We start from the raw sequence: 19,009 nt of genomic DNA on the forward strand, positions 1-19,009 counted from the left end.
CCTGTAGACTCACGTTCATCGAGATTCGACTAAGTCTACGATGTCTGGGGATGAAATAATCCTCAGCTTGATGTTTAATTGTAATAAACTTTGAAAACTGCATTAAAAAGTATGTATTTATAGTTTCGCTATATTAAATATCCACTTTTATTTTTGTAAGTTTGTAGCTTTCGAACACAGTTGCTATCGTATTGAAAATGTTTGGCCAATGGGCTGCACAAGCTACAAAAATCTTCTAAAAAAACAATGTCTGAGAGTTTCAAACGATTGACCAAACTATATTTTAAATGAATATTGGAATATTTCGATTGAAATAAAGATTTGATATTGTATGAAATTCTTTTTGTTAAAGTGATATTGTTGTGTTTGCAATCTAGAATATTAATATTACATTATCACTTACGCTAAACGATTTCTGGCTCTGACTGTGTATCACTCTTTCGTGCTACCACGTCACCTTGTTTAAAACCGCGGCGGTAAAAACATAATGTTAATTTTATTGACACACAGAATGTGGTGGACCTATATAAAATTGTCCCATTAGTCTTACGTGTCCCGCTTGTCTCATGAGACCACCTGCCCACGTGTTCCATGGGAAATGCAAATGTGTGCTGTCCTACCCACCCCATTCCATGAGACGTTGGACAAGCCTGATTATATAAGCTGATTCATTAAATAAAATGGCGTGTATATGTAAATATATATCTTATAATTCACTACTTATACTAGAAGCTATCTATAGCCTAAACACGAACGACTACTTTCATCCATATTGTAGAACAGTGGTTCTTAGACGGTGGGACGCGCCTTAAAATGGGGAGTTGACAATAGTGGCGTGAAGATAATTAAAAATAAAAATATTTGTTAGATTTTTTTCCCGCCTTATTTTGGATATTACATTTCCAACGTTTTTTTTTCAATAAACTTACTTTCGCCCCACTACTTGTTATTTGTAGCTTATTGTTAGCTTGTTATTTTTGGGATGGGGCGCGTGACTTGGCAAATACGAAAAAGGGGAGCACGGCTTAATGTTTGAAAACCACTGTTCTAGAAGAACCTAATACCATTATCGTATTTTAGATGCAGGGTTTGGTTCATTGAAAGGGCTCAGCAAAGGACAGCTTTGTGAATCGCGTTGTTCGCCTCGCTGACAGGACGCTGTAACGTCACAGGCATAGATAATAAATTGAACTCGGCTTTGCAACGCAAAAGGAACCGTATCCAACTAAATTTCAAAACTATTCTAGCAGGCCGCGCACCATTCAAAATTGACACTTCTCCGCGGGCCGCACAATTTTTTCCTTGCCGACCGCATTTGGCCCGCGGGCCGCACTTTGCACACCCCTGGATTAGACAATAGAATCGAATGCAACTATTCCGGCTTTCGTCCCAGTACTTAGTATGCGCAAAAAAAACTTTGGAATAGTGCTCGCTTGTTTTCGGTTAGGAATTAGGTCAAAAAAAAAATTTCTTAAATCTATTTTTGCACATGTGCTATTTATGTTTTTGCTCTTTTCAGTCTAGCCTAATCAATTGAAACTTTAAAGTATAAACAAATATCTCACGCATTTCTTTAAAGGTATCGAAAACGATTTCTGATCATGCGCGAGGTCCGATAGATGGTCACGATAGGTTGCACATCGCGCTCATTGTACACGTTTTCCAGCGCTCCTATGTAAACTAAACGCGAGTTCGCAGGCTCCCGTGTGGGATGATTATGTGAGAACATATAGTTTATCATCACATCTGGAACGATTGACTATGAAGGAATTTTGGAATTTACCTAATTTTATTTGGTACTATTTACTCCTGATGTGTGTACACGCGACGAACTTTAAATCGCTATATTTGATTAATTGCTTGATTGCTTCTTATCATGGTTAAGTGTCTAGTATACCAGTCTGTGGTAAAACATCTGTTTATTAAAACAAGTTGACTGTGTTCTCATCTGGTTTGAATCATACATTTTATAATTATCAACTGTCAGAATAATTCGCTCTTCCAAAGCTTATTTCAAATGTAAGTAAGGTGATATATTTTTAGCGTTTATACTTGTTGTCTGCCTGTAGCGCTTACTTTAATGAATTCTTTTATTGTCTATCAAGTCACTGTGTAAAACAGTTAATTAGGCAAATCTGTTGATTTCATTTCCGTATATCAGTTGTATTAGTGTTGTGAAAAGTAACAAAATAAATGGATTGATGTGAAAGTGGCATGGTAGCCACAAGCGATTGACATACCATTTTACTTTAAGGCAACTTCTCGTTGTAGAACCGCCAAGGTGTAGATTTATTTAACGGCATGAACATTACAAAATTGGGTTTTATTCCATAACAGCCAAAATACAGAAGTACACGGAAATGAAATGTGAAATTTGATGCCATTTATCAATATATATCATCTTGCGCCTTAGCGCCACCTATCACAATTTTCTCTTAACACTTATGATCGTTGCTTGTTTAATCAGATGTTAAGTTGATTAGTATTTGCCGGTTTTATCCGGTACATAGATAGTAACAGGTATTATTCTGGGTAAAAGTTCGACATTTTAGACCAATATCTATCAATAATTTCAAAAAAGTTGATCTTCGTTTGAAATAATTCCAATCAACTATTAAGCCCACAGCCTCCGAATTTTCTAAACTCACGCCAACTCTATAACTGCCTAATGCTATCCTCGGAGGAAAAGATGCAAATGATTCTCGCATACTTGGACAACGTATCTTTAACAAGGGGAATTCACAATTTTGTGATGCCACATCAATTAAGTATTGAACTCTTAAAATTTGTTTGAATCAGAGTCAAGGAGCATAAAACAATAAAAAGTTTAAAATCCAAGTGACTTTATAAATCTTTTATCTAAACTTATAGAAACATGCCTTTGTAAAATGGATATCTATAATCAAGATTTATAGATATTATGTAATCACTAAGGGTTTGTTGAGTTACTTAAATTTATTGCATGTTCAGTATACAATATAATTCATGTATATTGTATTGCACTGTGACAGTGATTTCCCCACGCCCCCTATAAGTGGCTTAAATGCCGGTGCAGAACTCATAAACTTAATGAACTGATGATTGTGCTATCAGACTCGAGTTTATTTCATCCGAATTTATAGCAAAACGTTTCCACTTAATTGTAAACGTAATCGAATATTAACCCTCCCATATATTTCTCTACCGTAATAGCAATGATGACGCTGTCGGAAGAGATTAATTTTTTAATCCGACAACTTTATTCTTAGCTTCGGCTTTCGCCACCGAATCAATTCAACCTACATAAACGAGCAGAAAACGCTGATGACAACAAAGAATTATACTGTATTTCAAATAAACGTAGACTATTGTTACACATTTAACACAACCTAACATGAAATAAATCCGTTACCTAAGCTCCATCTTGAAATTAGAAAATACCGCAGTGCCGCAAAACATAGTATTTCGATTTACCATGTAAATATAACTACTGGCGAAGTTCATATTTGGGTCATTCCCTGAAAAATACAAAAGTATACGAACCGTTTGTCACTGAGTTACTCCTTTGCTGCGGGCGTATAACCAGATTAAAACATTACCACTAGTCTCGATTGGATTTCAATAGTGATTATTTTTGTGAAAAACACACTTACTTGAAATTTTGCATATACAGTAGCTATAAACTAAACCAGAGTGATTGGTTAAAAAATGTAGTGACTAAAAAAAAGTTGAGTTGTGTGTTTCATGATTCTTTCGATGATAATCACTCACTATTCTCTAACTAAAGTCTAAACACATAATCTGAAATGTCCTAAGTGGTAGTAAGTGTCACATAAACACGTATCACCTTCATTTCTCGAAAAATTATAATTTCCAAAATACGTCCACTAACTTTTATCTCAAATAATCTTAGAAAATAGCAAACGGTTTATTACTTAGGAACGATAGATTACTTTTTTGCCAATACCAAAATACAGTATTTTCAGAATGACCTGGATTGCGATGCCCGATATTGAAACGTCAGTAGGTCTACAGCTTTATTCTATTTATAAAAATCAGACCTAACGCTCTCAATCTCCCATTTTAACGTCAGCAGCGCCTCTGTCAAAAACATTCTACTTTTGTCAGCATTTGATTTTTTGATTTCCAAAACTGCTACGTCTCTTTGAAGCCAAAAATTACATTCACTTTTAGGAATTAAGCATATCCGATCAGATACTTTTTTCCCACAATTCATTTATATTTATTTTCATGAGTTTCTGTATATACTAATCAAATGAGCGTTATGTAATAGAAAAATCATTTCTGTATCGTAGTTGGCCCGGCTTTTACTTTATGAGGATCGGGTAAAATTGCCTCTTTGTAATTACAAGTGCAAAACGGTGGGTTACAACAAGGAAACAACTCAGGTTTCATGGGTTTTGCAAACTCAGACTGAACTGGAATTAAAGATGCTTTGTGGGATTGCACTAAATCCTCTACTGTTTCCAGCAATTCTTTATTCTCCGTAGTATTGGGATCCAATTCCATTGATTCTTCGGGGTCGAGGTCGATATTGAATATTAAAGGAGGGTTGTGACGTGTTCCGATATTGTTCATTGCAAATAATGGATGCAGTTTGCTGAAATCGGTGTAATTACATCGATATTCTCCTAATTCATCCATCACGTCACCTAAAAGATGTAGTTATGTAAATAGTTTCAAATTTATCAATGGATATCCAAATAAGATTCCACAATTACAGTTTAATCTAGCTGATAAGATGAACAAACCACATCAGTGACTGGTTCAATTAACAGAAACAGTGATGTCGTTCAATTTTTAAGCTAGATTAAGGTTAGCATTAGTTAATTCAAAAACTAGGGCAAAGGCCTGTATTTTCAATAGAGAATATTTAAACATAGCGCTGTAATCGGCTGCACACTTTTAATTCACACTTTTTATTCTATCTAAATGTTATTTTAAACCAATCAATAATTTTTACATCGCAAAAGAATCTAATCAAAATAAGAAATCTGAAATATTGTGTCTGTTTGAATGCAATGGAACTCACTTACCCAATGGTCTGAATGCAAAATAGTGAATTTTATATTGTTTGTATCGTACTGCAGTAATTTCACCGTTGAAATAGAAAAATAAAGCGTCCTGTCCTGATTTTGTCGTATCTTTCTGAGTAATGTCATTAATTGCTTTTCCGTCTATGACGAGATTTTTATCTTTCGTGTAATTGGTTAAACCTGTTAAGATAAGATTTTAGATTACTACGGGTCACTAAGATTTTCATTTATGAATACAATATAAAACTGATATAATCTTTGTTATTGTGCTTAAGGCAAAAAAACTGTAGCGATTGTCACGGAGACCGTAAGTCTTATACAAAATTTACTAAGTCAATGAGTTCTCTTTGACCCACCTGCCAATTCCAATGCTGTAGGGAAAAGATCCATTGTAGAAACAGGGTTACCACTGAAACTACCGGGTTTTATTGTGCCCGGCCACCATGCGACTGCTGGTACCCGCACTCCTCCTTCCCAAGAGCTTCCTTTCCCTCCCCGCAAAAGCCCTGCCGAGCCTCCATCACCACAGCCATCTCTCACTGGTCCTTGGTCGGAAAGAAATACAACTAATGTATCTTTTTCTATACCTGTGTCGACCAAATGACTCAATAACTCTTCAATTACCCAGCCCATTTCATTAATGCTGTCTCCATAAAGACCTTAAAAATAAGATAAAGCGTTGACTGTTAGAATTCAATCATCGTTCGAGCAAAATTATTAGATTTTATCATCTGATCAGAAATTGAACAGACACAGTAAAAGGGAGCAAAATATAAAATAAAATGGTTATGTAGTTTTACTTCACTTCTACGGTTTCTGAATCGCAAATGCTTCCACAGCAGCAACGACGTTAAAAAATGCTTCTGTGAAATACAATCATTTCTTGACTTTTGATAATAAAATATAAATATATTGTATAAAAAATACTCCTACCTCTTTTGGATTTTCCGACAAATTTTGGACTGGCGAAAAGTGCAGGATGAGCTTGCGGAAATGAAAGTAAGAAGAAGAATGGTCTGTGTTGGTTTGCATTAATGAATTCTTTTGTGTCGTTGACTAATCGCGAGGTCAGAGTATTCAAATTGATCGGTTGTTCTATGATTGTGTCATTTCGATAGAGATAACAGACTTTCATCTGAGGAACTGTGTACTATAAGAACAAGTCGATTGTGACTCTAACTGCGGAATTCCGCCTACAAATTCAATAAAGAACGAAAGAGCATTACTCAAATAAATGACATTTTATTGAGCCTATGATAAAATATGGTAGGTTTTGCTGTTTTATTTTTTATACATAAGTACATTTTTTATATTCGAATTCCCCGTGCTTGTATTTGAGCAACGCTGTCTTGCTTTTCTATTCTTACCAGTTTCGGGTTGCAGTTCCAAAATTGCGATATTGGAAGATTAATCCCAACATAATCGAATCCGTGGTTGTGTGGTAAATGATATCCATCGTTTGGACGGTTTTTATTTGTACCTGTAAAATAGACAGCTTTGCATACAAATTTTACTGGAAATTTGAGCAAAATATTATGATGCAAATATTTGAATTAGGCTATTGTAGTTTGTACGACCTAGATGCCATTTTCCGGACATTCCGGTGACATATCCGGCATCTTTCAGTGCTTCTGGAATAGTTATTTCGTTTCTTGGTAAGCCTCCAGTTGATATCGGTCCAAAAACATGTGGGTGACCAAACATTCCTGCCCGAATAGGATATCGACCTGTAATTATATTCGAACAAATTTATTATGGGTATCGCTACAACCAGAATTACAGGATGAAAAAAAGTCGTACCCGTCAGCAATGCTGCTCTACTTGGTGAGCATAGGGTAGCTGGAGTATGCCAGTTCGCGAATCGCATACCCTCTGTTGCCATTCTATCAACGCCTGTCCATTCTTGAGTTGGATGACCAAATGTTCGAAAATCACCATATCCGACATCATCGGAGAATAAAATAATAATGTTGGGTTGCCCACCTTTAGAAATCCGTGAAATACGCGAAGTAGGAAATCCCACAACAAACCATAATATCAGACCGGCTGCAACGACCAATGTAAGTATTACAGCCGTAATAATTAAAGCGCATTGATACCGTTTCATATTAATTGAATATACACTCAATTTCAAATTATATTGACAGCAATTTTCAAGATTCTAAAAAAAAGTATATATATTTATATATATAAGTTTTTTTTCACAAAAATGGGTACTCCCATAGTATTTGAACCAAGATGGCGGACACCGGAACGTAGTATGTGTACAAGGTTAGGGTTAGGTCATAATTTCAGGTACATATACTACGGGAGTCACTTGGCTAGACCCCAAACTCGTAATATAACTAAAATAAGGAAAATTGGAATAAAATTATGGCCTAACCCTAACCTGAGTACTATGTTCTGGTGTCTGCCATCATGGTTCACATACTACGGAAGCGCCCCAAAATACTAGTCGATCATCGCTGTTGGGGTGGTAAAGCAGTCTTTTTCTTCCACATGTGTTTATTCCACATTCTTCTTATAACAACGCAGTGCACAATTATTTTAAGCATTCTCTGTTATGATAAATACCATCCATAACCCCTTTCGTCCTCATTGCTATTGCTACTAAATCCATTATTAGAAATGATGTTTTAATACTATTTATCATTATTGAATATAAATGACACCTCAACATGGGAATTCTAATGACGACATTAATTTTGATGGAGCTTATTATATTCTCTGTCACTCCCGCGCGTACAAGGTATTTTTTTCTGAAACCGAAGCTTGCGCTGAATTTGTGTGAACATAACATTTTTAAGTAAATTTGTAGTCTCGGTCGCTCGTATACCCCGCGGTTGTTTAGTTAATGTGATAGTCAAACTTTAGTGGGAAAATTAAATAAATTTTATTCACATTTAGAATTGAGTCATATCAGATTATTTTTCAAAATTGATCCTTGATGTTTACAGTACTGTCTTGTTATTGATATATATATATCTACTGTCGATTGCATCAACAAATTGGAAATAAGGGAACATCAATATAATATATATGTATATATACCTATGTCATTTTCAGCAAAATTTCATACATTTCTCAAATTTATTCCCAAATATTTGTTGCGCAAATTAATACGAAACAATTTCACGTTTTGTTTATATCCATTAATATTATTACAACACAGCAAGGCACTAAGAGATAATTTTATCACGTCCAAAAAGTCGCTTAGGTGATTATTGGAAGTAGCTTTAAAAAAATTAAAATAGTAGATAGACTCTTGTTAAATTACTATATTTACAAAACATCACTTAACCTTGATATGTTTGGTGTCACTTTTTCGTTGGCCCACATATGTTCTTGGCCATTTTAGAACGTTGTGGCCTAAAATTTTGGCAGTTGTCCATTAAAATACCATTGACGCAGTTGTCGAAAGATATAATTAATCCTATTACATTTATCCGCAGTACTCAAGATGCTCAACAATTTCTGATGCTGTAATCTAAATAGGTTTTCTTAAGCATTGCCGGAATATATAACTGAACAAAAATCTTGAATATATCATAAACAAACCTGAACAACAGAACATAATAAAAATCTATATACATCAAAAGTAATTCTCGCATAGAATTAACCACCAACAAGTAGGCTTGCGGTAAATTTACCGTTAAACTATTGAAGCACATTGTCATTTATTATCTATAAATCACTAGATTTTTATCTTTCCCGTAGCAAGTACTTTGTGCGATAATATCTTGAATCAATTTTTATTTTTAATTTCACTTTCATCAGATCGTTCCTGGTCAAAACAGTAAATAACGATTGGTAAGGTATTTTGTGACAATCTTCATCTGTGATGACGCTAGGTCGAAAAAACAAAATAAAATTTTTAAAATGCTTTCTGGCATTGCAGGTTATAGATTTTAAACTCGAAATTTAGTCCGTTTCCTTCTCGCAAGGCTTATCTGGCTTACTCTATAAATTTGTTGAACAATCTAACAAATCTGAGCTCCTAAAAACGCTGTTCTCCCTAAATTAATAAACAACGACGTTGATAGTGTCAACAATCAATCTCAATATTTTTTCAGTCCGTAAAATTACAATACCTGCTATACCGTGAACTGGATACGTTTCGACAACTGCTTGTAACTCTCTGGCTTATCGACGCTTTTTCATTTGACGTTACAGTGATGCGAAAATAGTGCATAGTTATATACCAGTCATATGATAAATAAAAACTTTATTTTTAGAACAACCAATAAACTTTTATTCAAAAAGATTGAAAAAAGAGAAACAAACAAATCATAACGCAATAAGTTTCTTCAGAGATAAAATTTCATCAAAACGCAGAAAAATGGACATGGTGAAAATCCGGCGTTTTTACCATATACCTAAATCGCGAGTCGCGACCATCATTGTTCTTAGAAATTTTGAAAAAGCTGTAAAAGATAAATTTCAGCCATTTAACAAACTATCTATAAAAGCGCTAAGGATTGCGCTAATCGAATGTCTGGCCTACCAGATAGCATCTATTTTTTTCCGGATTTTGACTTCCTCGCTCTCGTCTTCGGAGGAGCTTCAGGAGAGTTCGCCTTGATATCGTCAGAATCTATTCCAAGACGTCGTTTAGTTGCACGCGTGTCATCCGTATTACCGAATTTCATTGGAGTCGTGTCATCTTCATGTGGCATCGATTTTAATTGTAATTTTGTAGCACCGGGTGTGCATTTCGTAGATGCAGTTGAGCGTGCTTCAGCATTTTGTTTCCGCATATCTTTCCCGGGCTTTCTTACATCCCTAACAAAGAAGTTAAGTATTTTTCATATTTATAAAGTTAAAAATATTTCTATGTATGAATTGAATATGAGTAAGCTTGGTAAAAGTCTTGTTCGAGGCGAAAGGGTGTAGCACCTAAAAATACATCCTATAGGTATAGGTAGGGTTAGATTTTTCTAAGTCTCAGTCTGACAAACTGTAAAGAACCAAATCAAAATCTGCTGCATTGTTTACAATACCTTTAGCCATATTCTTGTTAATCTCCTTTAAAATGAAGAATGCCATTAATATTACTAGCGATAAAATTATTGCAAAGACGAGATCATTTCATTGAGCAAATTAGTTTATTGTTATGGTAGTCTAAGCTTCAAAATCGAAAAAGCAGTAACTAAAAATAATAAGAATGCACTACCTGTGAAATACTGCGTCCAATCTCATTCTATCGACGTCTTTGTAACTTCTATGTCCTTTTATCGGAACTGCCACGCCTTCCAACACAAGTTTGTTAACGATATCCTTTGCCAAAATTTTAGTACATGAAAGCCGAACGCTTAGAGGTGAAACACCGATGCGTGAAGTTTCGTAACATGCTCTCAAAGCGCGTCTCCACATACAGGTTTCACGTAGTTGTACTTCTGTCAAATTTACTAAAGTCGCATCAGTGGGATAAATAGCCGGATTACTGGGATCCCCACATATATTGCAAACGTGTACACCGAAGAAGCCATCGTCTTCAGGCACGCAAAAACATATAGCGTGTTGCCAATAATTGCATGATACACACAATAGCATTGATGCATCGTCTTCATTGTACCCACAAGCGCAACGTACTCCTAACCCTTGAGTACCTTGTGTTTGGGTAAAAGGCATTGGTTGGGTGTTTTCAACTGGTGGGGGTACATCTGCACAAGATTGGTTTTCATCGGGTAGTGGCATTTCCTGGTTTACTGGCTTATTGTTGTTCATATGCATTTGAATCTGACTTTCACAATCTTGTTCGCCGGAAAACTTCTTTATTCGACCCAAACATGTTTTAACAACCAACTGGACAGCGTGAAAAGGTGCGACCATTTTACCGATGTTAGTTGTGGATAGCGTTTCCTCGCCGACGAAATCATCATTTTCGTCAGGTTCAAAACCAGGTGGTTGATATTCCTCAGGCCTACGATCTTCGTAATAAGTCAACCTCATTGTAATCGAGAACGCAGATTTGATTGTATCAAATGTAGACACGAAACTGAATAGATTCCTGATCAGTTTTTGTGCGCTCTTTTTTGTTTCCTCTACGGAAAGTTGAGTGGTTTGGATAGGGTGGCCATCTTTACTCAAGGAAACATCGGTTGACACTCCCTCTTTTGGATATGTAAAAGTAAACGAGTACGTTTCCACTATATCTCTCTCTGTTTCTTGCTCTTTATAACTTACAGCAAACACAAGTCGCTTGAGGTATTCCTTTTCAACAGCGTCATACACTCCCGCCATCCATTCGATCAGCATTTTTGTCTTACCATCGTTTTTCAAGATGTGTACCTTCATACCATCAACCGTTCTCTCCGAAAAACACTCATCTGGAAACAACTGTCGAATGTATGCAATACTTGAAACTGCGATTGCAAGAATACGCTTCGTATGAAGATAGCTTTTCTCCTTTGTCATTGTCCTTGGACGAACGGCCTGCTTAACGGCAGCCATAATCAAGTGTACCTTAGTAGTAACAAATAGATCGTACACTTTTATATAAATGTAAAAAGTACTTCAATAAAAATAAAACCTCAGTAGCCTATTGATTAGAATAAATATTTAAAATTGAATGATAAAGATTCCATTGTGTAGGCAAAAATAAGCACAACCATCATTCTCAATAGGAAGATTTTGCATGTTAAAAATTCGTTCAATAATATTCTGGTTTGACAGAACTAGTCCTACATTCTCGTTAAAATCAGATTTTAGAAAATTAGGTATTAGCTCAATGATTGAGTTGCATTTTCGGAAAAGACATTATCGTAAAACGTTTGTCTCAGCTAAGGTAGTCTACATTTCATCACGTTTATTTCTTCAAAGCTATTCTCACAAGCCCTTATATCAAATTACCTAATGCTATGTTATAACGTTAACGACTGATTTGCCCCATTTGTACTAGCTAGCATACCATATAGACTGGTCAGTGGTGGGATTCAGCCGGTTCTATAGAACCGCCTCACGGAATTTTATGAGATCAGCGAACCGGTTAGCATTACTGGTATTTACTAAAAAAAATATGACTTTTGTAACAGAACCGGCTGAAAAATATGACTTTTGTGATTGACACCGGCTGACAAAAAAATTTGAATCCCACCACTGCATACAGTATATGGTATGATATACCAATACTAACTTAAATATTCAAACTGCCTTATTTGCACTGCTCCGTTAAACGGTGATATTTCGCCCCATTTAGATTTTAAACAGTCTGACAGTAGGCTAACTAGTTCCGCCTAATAATTAGACGTTTGATGTTACTGTAAGGTGTAAGCTGAATCTCGTCATACCGTTAGAGTCATAAAACACCTCAGGATGTAATTTTCATATAGTTACCCTTATAAACTAACCGTATGCTTTGACTGGATACGTTGATAGTTTTTTTGAAACTTGGCTATAACAAATTACGAATTTCCCACCGAGCTCCAAAACAGCAACAAGGCCTAGCAACTCCCCGACAGGAGACAATTTATCGAACGATAATATATTATGACGTCATAGACTGTAATAAACTTTTGTTGCCAGAAAGTAGATTGACCTTTCCTCGACCTTTGACCTCCAAAAATTTTTTGCGAGTTGGCGCCTGTAAAATGGGGTATGTGTTTCAAACCATCATTATGATTCAGCGCATACAACAATCTGTTCTTTAAAAGTACCGGTAAAGAATTTTAACCTAGTCTATCACAGCTATTTCTACAATAATTATTTATTGCTGCAATTGAATTAAAACTTCTAGGAAGACGCTGAAAACTGAATACTAACGAATAGAGTCAAAAAACGCGAAAACAAGGTAGTGTTTACGACCACGCTTGAAAGTATAAGTGAGAAAAGTGTCTGAGCGGATGCGAAAAAGAGCATTGTTACGTCACTTTTAGCATCTTGCTGATTGGCAAATGTCACGAAGTAAACAAGGAAGTCGATGCACGGGGAAAGGTCCATTGCATTCACTCTCGCAAGTAGTTTAAACTGCTAACTTTAGCATAGCTTGAGAAGATGTACGGTAGAAAGATAACTAGATTGATGGGGGAACTAAATAGTGGAAATGGGCCGAGATTCGGAAGCGGACTCGCATGCATTTTTAAGACTCTGATTCGATATTGTGTCCACGCCTTTTATGCTGATTTCTTAATCAATTATGATTTTACTATTGACGCCTACGTTGTGTACTTCTATTATTATAGAACTCAGTGCAAACAATATCTAGTTGAAAATATGTGATCGATAGCATAAGCATCAGTAAATTTATTTCTATTTTTGTGAACATTAAAATGCATTTAATCGAATGGATGTGCATCAAACAAAATATATCAACGAAAGTAAGCATTGAAAGCTTGAAATATAAAATAAGCCGACACATTAGTTTGAAGATATATTACAGTTTTAAATAATGAACATAAAAAAAACATTGCAAACATAAATATATACCAGAAAGTACGTAATAGGTTCCACAACTTTTTTTAAACAGCTTTGCGTTCGAATATTAAGCTCTAAAGTTGTGGTGCTTGCTGGAAATGGTTTGAATATTGACTTATGAAAGCAAAGCATTCAATGAATTAGCAATTCAATAATTGATATGAATTTGGAATGGACAGAATATTATGATCGAGGATAAGGTATTAAAATCTGTATGATCTGGCAAGGGTATGCACGGCAGTTAAACTTAATCGAGGCAGATTTTCTATATTTTTGCTACACCTTCAGTCATCATTTCTCTTCTATTAATATACCTCGTATGTATATAAATGAGTTTCATTCAATGAATGACCTTCTATGAACACCAGGGCGTAAACGATCGAGATGGGGACGCTGGGGTAAAATTTACTTCTTATATTGTCTTATTTTTCGAAATTGTTCAACAATCAGACAAAATAACACTTGACTAAGTAGACCTCACTGGAATTTTATGTACAAGATAAGACGCACGAGAAATATGCACAGTGAAAATATCCGAAATATATCTTTAGATAAAAATAATAATAAAAAGGAAAATGAAATAAGTATAAAAATATGAAACATGCACTTTAATTCAAGAAAAAATGGAAATAAGGTATAACGCATTCGTGTCTAATTATGATGCAACAATGCTGTTTTATTGACAAACAGGGCTCGATTTTCATAAAAAACTTCGTATATTTCCAATATTTTACCTGAAATAACTAATACGTTATATATGGTATTTGTTATAAAGGAACTTAGCGACTGTTTCAAGGTAAAGAATAAGTAATATATAAAAAAGCAAAAATAAGCTAGGTAAACTAGTTAAATTACACAAATACCGTTTCAAATCTAATTGTACAGTGGTATAGCATACCTAATAAAATCACGCGATAAATCCTTCAAGTTTAGTTCAAATTATTTCACACCTGTCCTATTCAAAGCTGAGGAGTAATGGGTGCAACTCTCAAAATTAATATTTGATACAAAATCATATTTTTGTGAAACAACAAAGGCGTTGCACGAAATCTGCCAACAGGATAGCGCCAGATTTTTTGAATCTTACCATTATCGATCAGATAGCTCATCATGAATGACTGAGTGTAAGCTTTATGAAACTACAAACCAATAGGCTACTAAATATTTGTTGCGCGGAAACAAGGGGTGGTCAATGTGTTTATATGATTTGAGGTTGGATTCCATATAAATTTGGCCACAAAGAAGCTGAACTTTGACGAGCGAAAGTCAAAATTCGTGTTCAATTTGTACTTTACGCTTATGGCCCACGCCTAAATCAGCCATTTTTTTGACGTGATCGAAATTCACCCCCAATTCATTTATTTAATTAAATGAAGTTTTAACCTGCTGAATATGCTAACTTATGAAATATATAATGAATTGTGTATATTCCCATGATCCATGTTAACAAAGGTTTTTCATCTACTGAATCTTCGTTGAATTGATTAGAGTCAAAGTGTGTTTTGTCTAGTAATCGCTTCAGCGCAGGAACAACAGAAAACTTGAATCGTACTCGGGACCCTGCTCCGCTCCCAGCAGATTTTTTACCATGCACTTCGGCGCCGGTGAGCGTAGACAATATGACGTCAGACGTCAATATGGGGTTACGTTCATTGATAAACCGCGCTAATCCTTCAGCTTCGCGTAAGCACGCTTCGATCTAAATATATAACAATTTGATTACGTTTTATTTTAAGTGCAATTATGTAGCGTGATATAATTTGGGAAATTATAAAAAATAAAATCCATAGCTAGAATGAATAAGAAAGACCTTTTTATCGACTACTATCAACTTTCGATTCGAATGGGGATCTATGCAAACAGCGACTTTCACTGCGCGGAAGCTACTGTGTTATCGATAATGTGATGTGTTATCGATGTATTACAGCTCTCACAATTTATAACACCTTATTAAGGAAAGGCGATGCAAAGGTGTTAATATGTCAGTGCCAGAAAGGTTTCAAACGTAATTTTCATTCAAATTACCTGAATTGGTGTTGCATTTTTCACAACTGGAACAGACAATACCGCAATATCGCCTTCCATCGTGAGATGTCCGTAAATATCACACTGCTTTACGTTTACATGACGGCGTAGAGAACGTATAATGTCTCGTACAGTTATTGGTCCTAAAGCAGAACAGTTTTTTATTGTTTAATAATACCATGAGTTAAATATAAATACGTATTGATTCGATCCTTGGTAGATGGGCGTTAGCAAGACAATTTTGATGCGAACATGAATCAGCAGAATATTAGGTGAAAATCAGATCGCAGTGTTGTGTACCCAGTAGTATGTATTTTCTAAAGCAAACTTAGCACATGCTGTTGCTTGATTAGTATTTCCTTACATTGAATTTCAATATCCACAAGTATTGGATAAATATAAGTATATAAATAAAAACATCATTAAACCCGTTACCTTGTATAGCTGTTCTTGAAATGGCGTTGACGTGAAGTTGACTATATACAATTCGAATCATTCCGCCACATCTGGGACAGCACGCTCCCGGTGGAGTGACACTCTCGCAGTTCGAATCTGCCAATTCCTTACAAATCACCCCAGCGCAGGCATCCGTTTTCTTTTTGTCTGAGAGAGGCAAATATTCCATTAGAAGAAAGGTATATTAAAGTAAGTAATACAGAGTAAATATCCGTTTATTTGTCTTTTTAACAGAGTAAATCAAATAACCAAACATTCGGAAAGGTTAATTTTTTCGTTCAATTTGATTTGAGTAAGGCGATAGCCAAGCGAATAAAATGCTATCGTCTGCATAACAATATTTTTCTATTTATTTTAAACTGACCCAAACTGGCGGATTTTTTGCTGTCTTGTAGTCAGAATTGAGGAGACACTGATCATGTTTCGACCTTACAGACTCAAGTACGACATGACAAGTACACAATATTCTCATAACCTATTTATTTGAGAATACAAATTTATACAAACATTATAAACATACCTCTATTGACATTGACAGCATGACATGGTGTATAATAATCCACCAAAACTCTTTCAGCCAATGCGGAACATTCATTTTCATAAGTTACAATGTTTTGTCCACACACAGGCACTGTCTCTTTATCGTCGCAGTGTTTCTGAAATTTTCAAAACGAGATTAGGAATTATACTTAAAAAAGGCACTGTGTGTTGTAAGATTTTAGCAAGAATGTCAGTATCGCGACAATCCCACCAGAAAAAATCTAAAACAAAAAAAGATACCACCTACCTTGCAGTGTCCACGATATGCTAATCTAGTATTCCGATTCCTTTTTCGCAACTGGCAAATATTATCATATTCCACGCCATCTGTGTCACACACCGGGTCACTGCCATTCCAGTCTACGTCGTACCCAAAGAACATAGGTGAGGCCAAGCTACGTCTGGAAGCACTGTTCATCCTTCTGTAATTGACGTAATAGTGACCATCGCTTGCGTAGGCGTCACGTGTCATACGCCGGGCCAAACAGCGACCGTAAGGTGCGACGCACTCATATTGGGGACAATCGTATACTTTTGAAGAAGTGATGCACACCCGACTAGCCCGAACACATCTGTAATGACAAAAATGTATTTTGTATTAAGCCTCAGAATAATAGGAAATAATACAAGGTTATCATTAGTAGTAATCGTGCTTGAAACTGGAGGAAATAACAATTTCTGCTTCTCCTATATGGAATGACTGAAAATTTATTCCGGTAGCAAATCATGTAGGAAACACATACTCCGGATGTGGCAACATATATACGAGAAAATTATATAAGAGAGGCGAACCCGAGAGTAAAAAGTCAACTAAAATTTTGTCCTGCAGAATAATAAGTTCACTCAAATCTCACTTTTCATTTCGCCTGCACGGATGTCCTTTGCATGGATCTTTTGCTCGACACGGGCCGAAGTCGATATCTGCATCCACATGTCCCATACATCGCGCTATGCAAGCGCTTGGATAAGTCTTCCCATTCGACGCACAAACGGGTACAAAATGTCGTTCACAATTGCAAGGCAAACCTACAAACGTAAAATCGTTATATTTAAGTATAAATCTTGTTGAGCAAAATTTACTTTGTGGTGGTAAAAAGGGAGGAGATAAGACATCAATTCTGACTTATTCTCGCAGCAGAGAAAAATGCTATTTAGTCTTATGTACACGTAGACTGTGCATTGGTATCTCCTTGTGTCATAGATACAACATTGCCTACTTTTTGAAGATATTTTGGACATTCCAGATCTAATTTCAAATGAAGTAATAAGACTAAAGGACTGCATGAACGAACCATAGCAGATCCACATTCTGATAATATAGCGTTTTGGCTATCCTTTCAAGTATCAAAAATATCAAAAAACTTTGCATATACAGAATCTGTGTACATAACACTTCATTAATTCTGTTCTTCGAAATACATAAATATGTACCTGTGAATTCTCTATTATTATCATCTGTTTCGTCTTTAGAAGCACATTGTCGCTTAGTACAAGTAACATTACCATTATAACAGCTACAAAAATTGCAATCGATTTTGAAATGACTCCCATGAACTGAAAAATTTGAATGTTATTATTTGAAAAAGGTTTAAACCAATAGAAATGTTGCATATTTTCACTATAGAACATTATTAAAAGACTTTTATTTGGCATTTTTGTTCGCGTATATGAATCAAACTGCTGTATTTTTTCATATGGAAAAAGAATTCATTTTAAAAGTTGTTCATTAATAAAAAATAAAACAAAAGGCACCTTTTATCTGCCCAACAACTGTACAAGATTTTGATGCATCTAGACAAGGTAAATCTGTACAATGTTGTAACCTTTCTGCACTTGTACATGCACAAGCACGAAAGCAACCTTCTCCTCTTTTCCAATCAGGTATTTTGACTCTTTGTCCGATGTGAACTAAAAAATCACCCACATCTCCTACTTTGCAACCTAAAATAGAAAATATTGGTTTTCAAATGAAGTTACTGAATTCGTAAATATATTTTAGCCAACTATATATAACCTTAAACTTACAGTTTTTGACATTTTGACGACTGAGTTCCAGCATGCTTATACTATAGCACATTTTATATACTCCCACCAAGCATTGGCTACGGAATGCCTTCTGGAAAGACTAACTTGAGTCTAGAACCATACATTTTTAACTTCAGGCACCGAAATAACAACAGGTAACTTGGTAGCCACTCTGCACTTATTGGAAACTATAATGCACTTTCTTTAGTGTAGAACACTTTCATTAACAAGAATTATATTTAACCCGAATGAAATCCATTTTAATGACATTAAGTCTCCCAAAAAAACATATTTCTCTGAATATTTTCATTTATGACCTGCAAAACTATATCTTACCTTTTAAGCACTTATAAGTTGGACAAATCCGTCCTGTTCGGCACGTCTCCCGATTAACAACACATAGTTCATTTTCTTGACAAGGGTTCGGGTTGCAAGGTTGTGTTATTTCAACCAAATTACTGGAGCGCCCACTGGCGGCTGCAAAAGTAATAAATTAAAACAATTCCGTATTCTCT

General features: G+C 35.4%; 3 protein-coding genes across 5 annotated transcripts in view; all 3 read right to left on the reverse strand.

The window, feature by feature from the left end:
• Positions 1-4,278: 4,278 nt before the first annotated feature.
• On the reverse strand, positions 4,279-7,656 carry LOC144428233 (arylsulfatase-like). The gene is made up of 8 exons (XM_078117172.1): positions 7,611-7,656; positions 6,906-7,082; positions 6,614-6,763; positions 6,404-6,516; positions 5,970-6,186; positions 5,393-5,695; positions 5,037-5,216; positions 4,279-4,652 (listed from the first exon to the last, which is right to left on the reverse strand). The coding sequence occupies exons 1-8, from the start codon at positions 7,654-7,656 to the stop codon at positions 4,279-4,281; spliced, it is 1,560 nt and encodes a 519-aa protein (XP_077973298.1).
• Positions 7,657-9,244: 1,588 nt separating this feature from the next.
• Positions 9,245-12,522, reverse strand: LOC144428142 (uncharacterized). Of its 3 annotated transcripts, none has more exons than XM_078116898.1 (3): positions 12,386-12,522; positions 10,210-11,501; positions 9,245-9,818 (listed from the first exon to the last, which is right to left on the reverse strand). In XM_078116898.1, exons 2-3 carry the CDS (start codon positions 11,487-11,489, stop codon positions 9,551-9,553), a joined length of 1,548 nt encoding a protein of 515 aa, XP_077973024.1. In that variant the 5' UTR covers positions 11,490-11,501; positions 12,386-12,522; the 3' UTR covers positions 9,245-9,550. The 3 variants fall into 3 exon arrangements, with proteins under 3 accessions (XP_077973024.1, XP_077973025.1, XP_077973023.1); XM_078116899.1 differs by lacking the exon at positions 12,386-12,522 and having other exon boundaries at positions 9,245-9,460; positions 9,541-9,818; positions 10,210-11,573; XM_078116897.1 differs by lacking the exon at positions 12,386-12,522 and having other exon boundaries at positions 10,210-11,573.
• A 718-nt stretch (positions 12,523-13,240) lies between these two features.
• The window catches only part of LOC120338059 (reversion-inducing cysteine-rich protein with Kazal motifs-like), a 30,630-nt gene continuing 24,861 nt past the window's right edge, over positions 13,241-19,009 (reverse strand). The window contains exons 11-19 of the mRNA XM_078116896.1: positions 18,831-18,971; positions 18,222-18,410; positions 17,901-18,023; positions 17,324-17,495; positions 16,717-17,041; positions 16,450-16,585; positions 15,909-16,076; positions 15,474-15,616; positions 13,241-15,147 (exon numbers count right to left, since the gene is read on the reverse strand). Coding sequence (XP_077973022.1) covers positions 14,827-15,147; positions 15,474-15,616; positions 15,909-16,076; positions 16,450-16,585; positions 16,717-17,041; positions 17,324-17,495; positions 17,901-18,023; positions 18,222-18,410; positions 18,831-18,971 — 1,718 coding nt within the window. The 3' untranslated portion in view covers positions 13,241-14,826. The remainder of the gene's footprint in view (positions 15,148-15,473; positions 15,617-15,908; positions 16,077-16,449; positions 16,586-16,716; positions 17,042-17,323; positions 17,496-17,900; positions 18,024-18,221; positions 18,411-18,830; positions 18,972-19,009) is intronic.

The sequence above is a fragment of the Styela clava genome, chromosome 10, assembly GCF_964204865.1.
Source record: "Styela clava chromosome 10, kaStyClav1.hap1.2, whole genome shotgun sequence".
Taxonomy (NCBI): Eukaryota; Metazoa; Chordata; class Ascidiacea; order Stolidobranchia; family Styelidae; genus Styela; species Styela clava.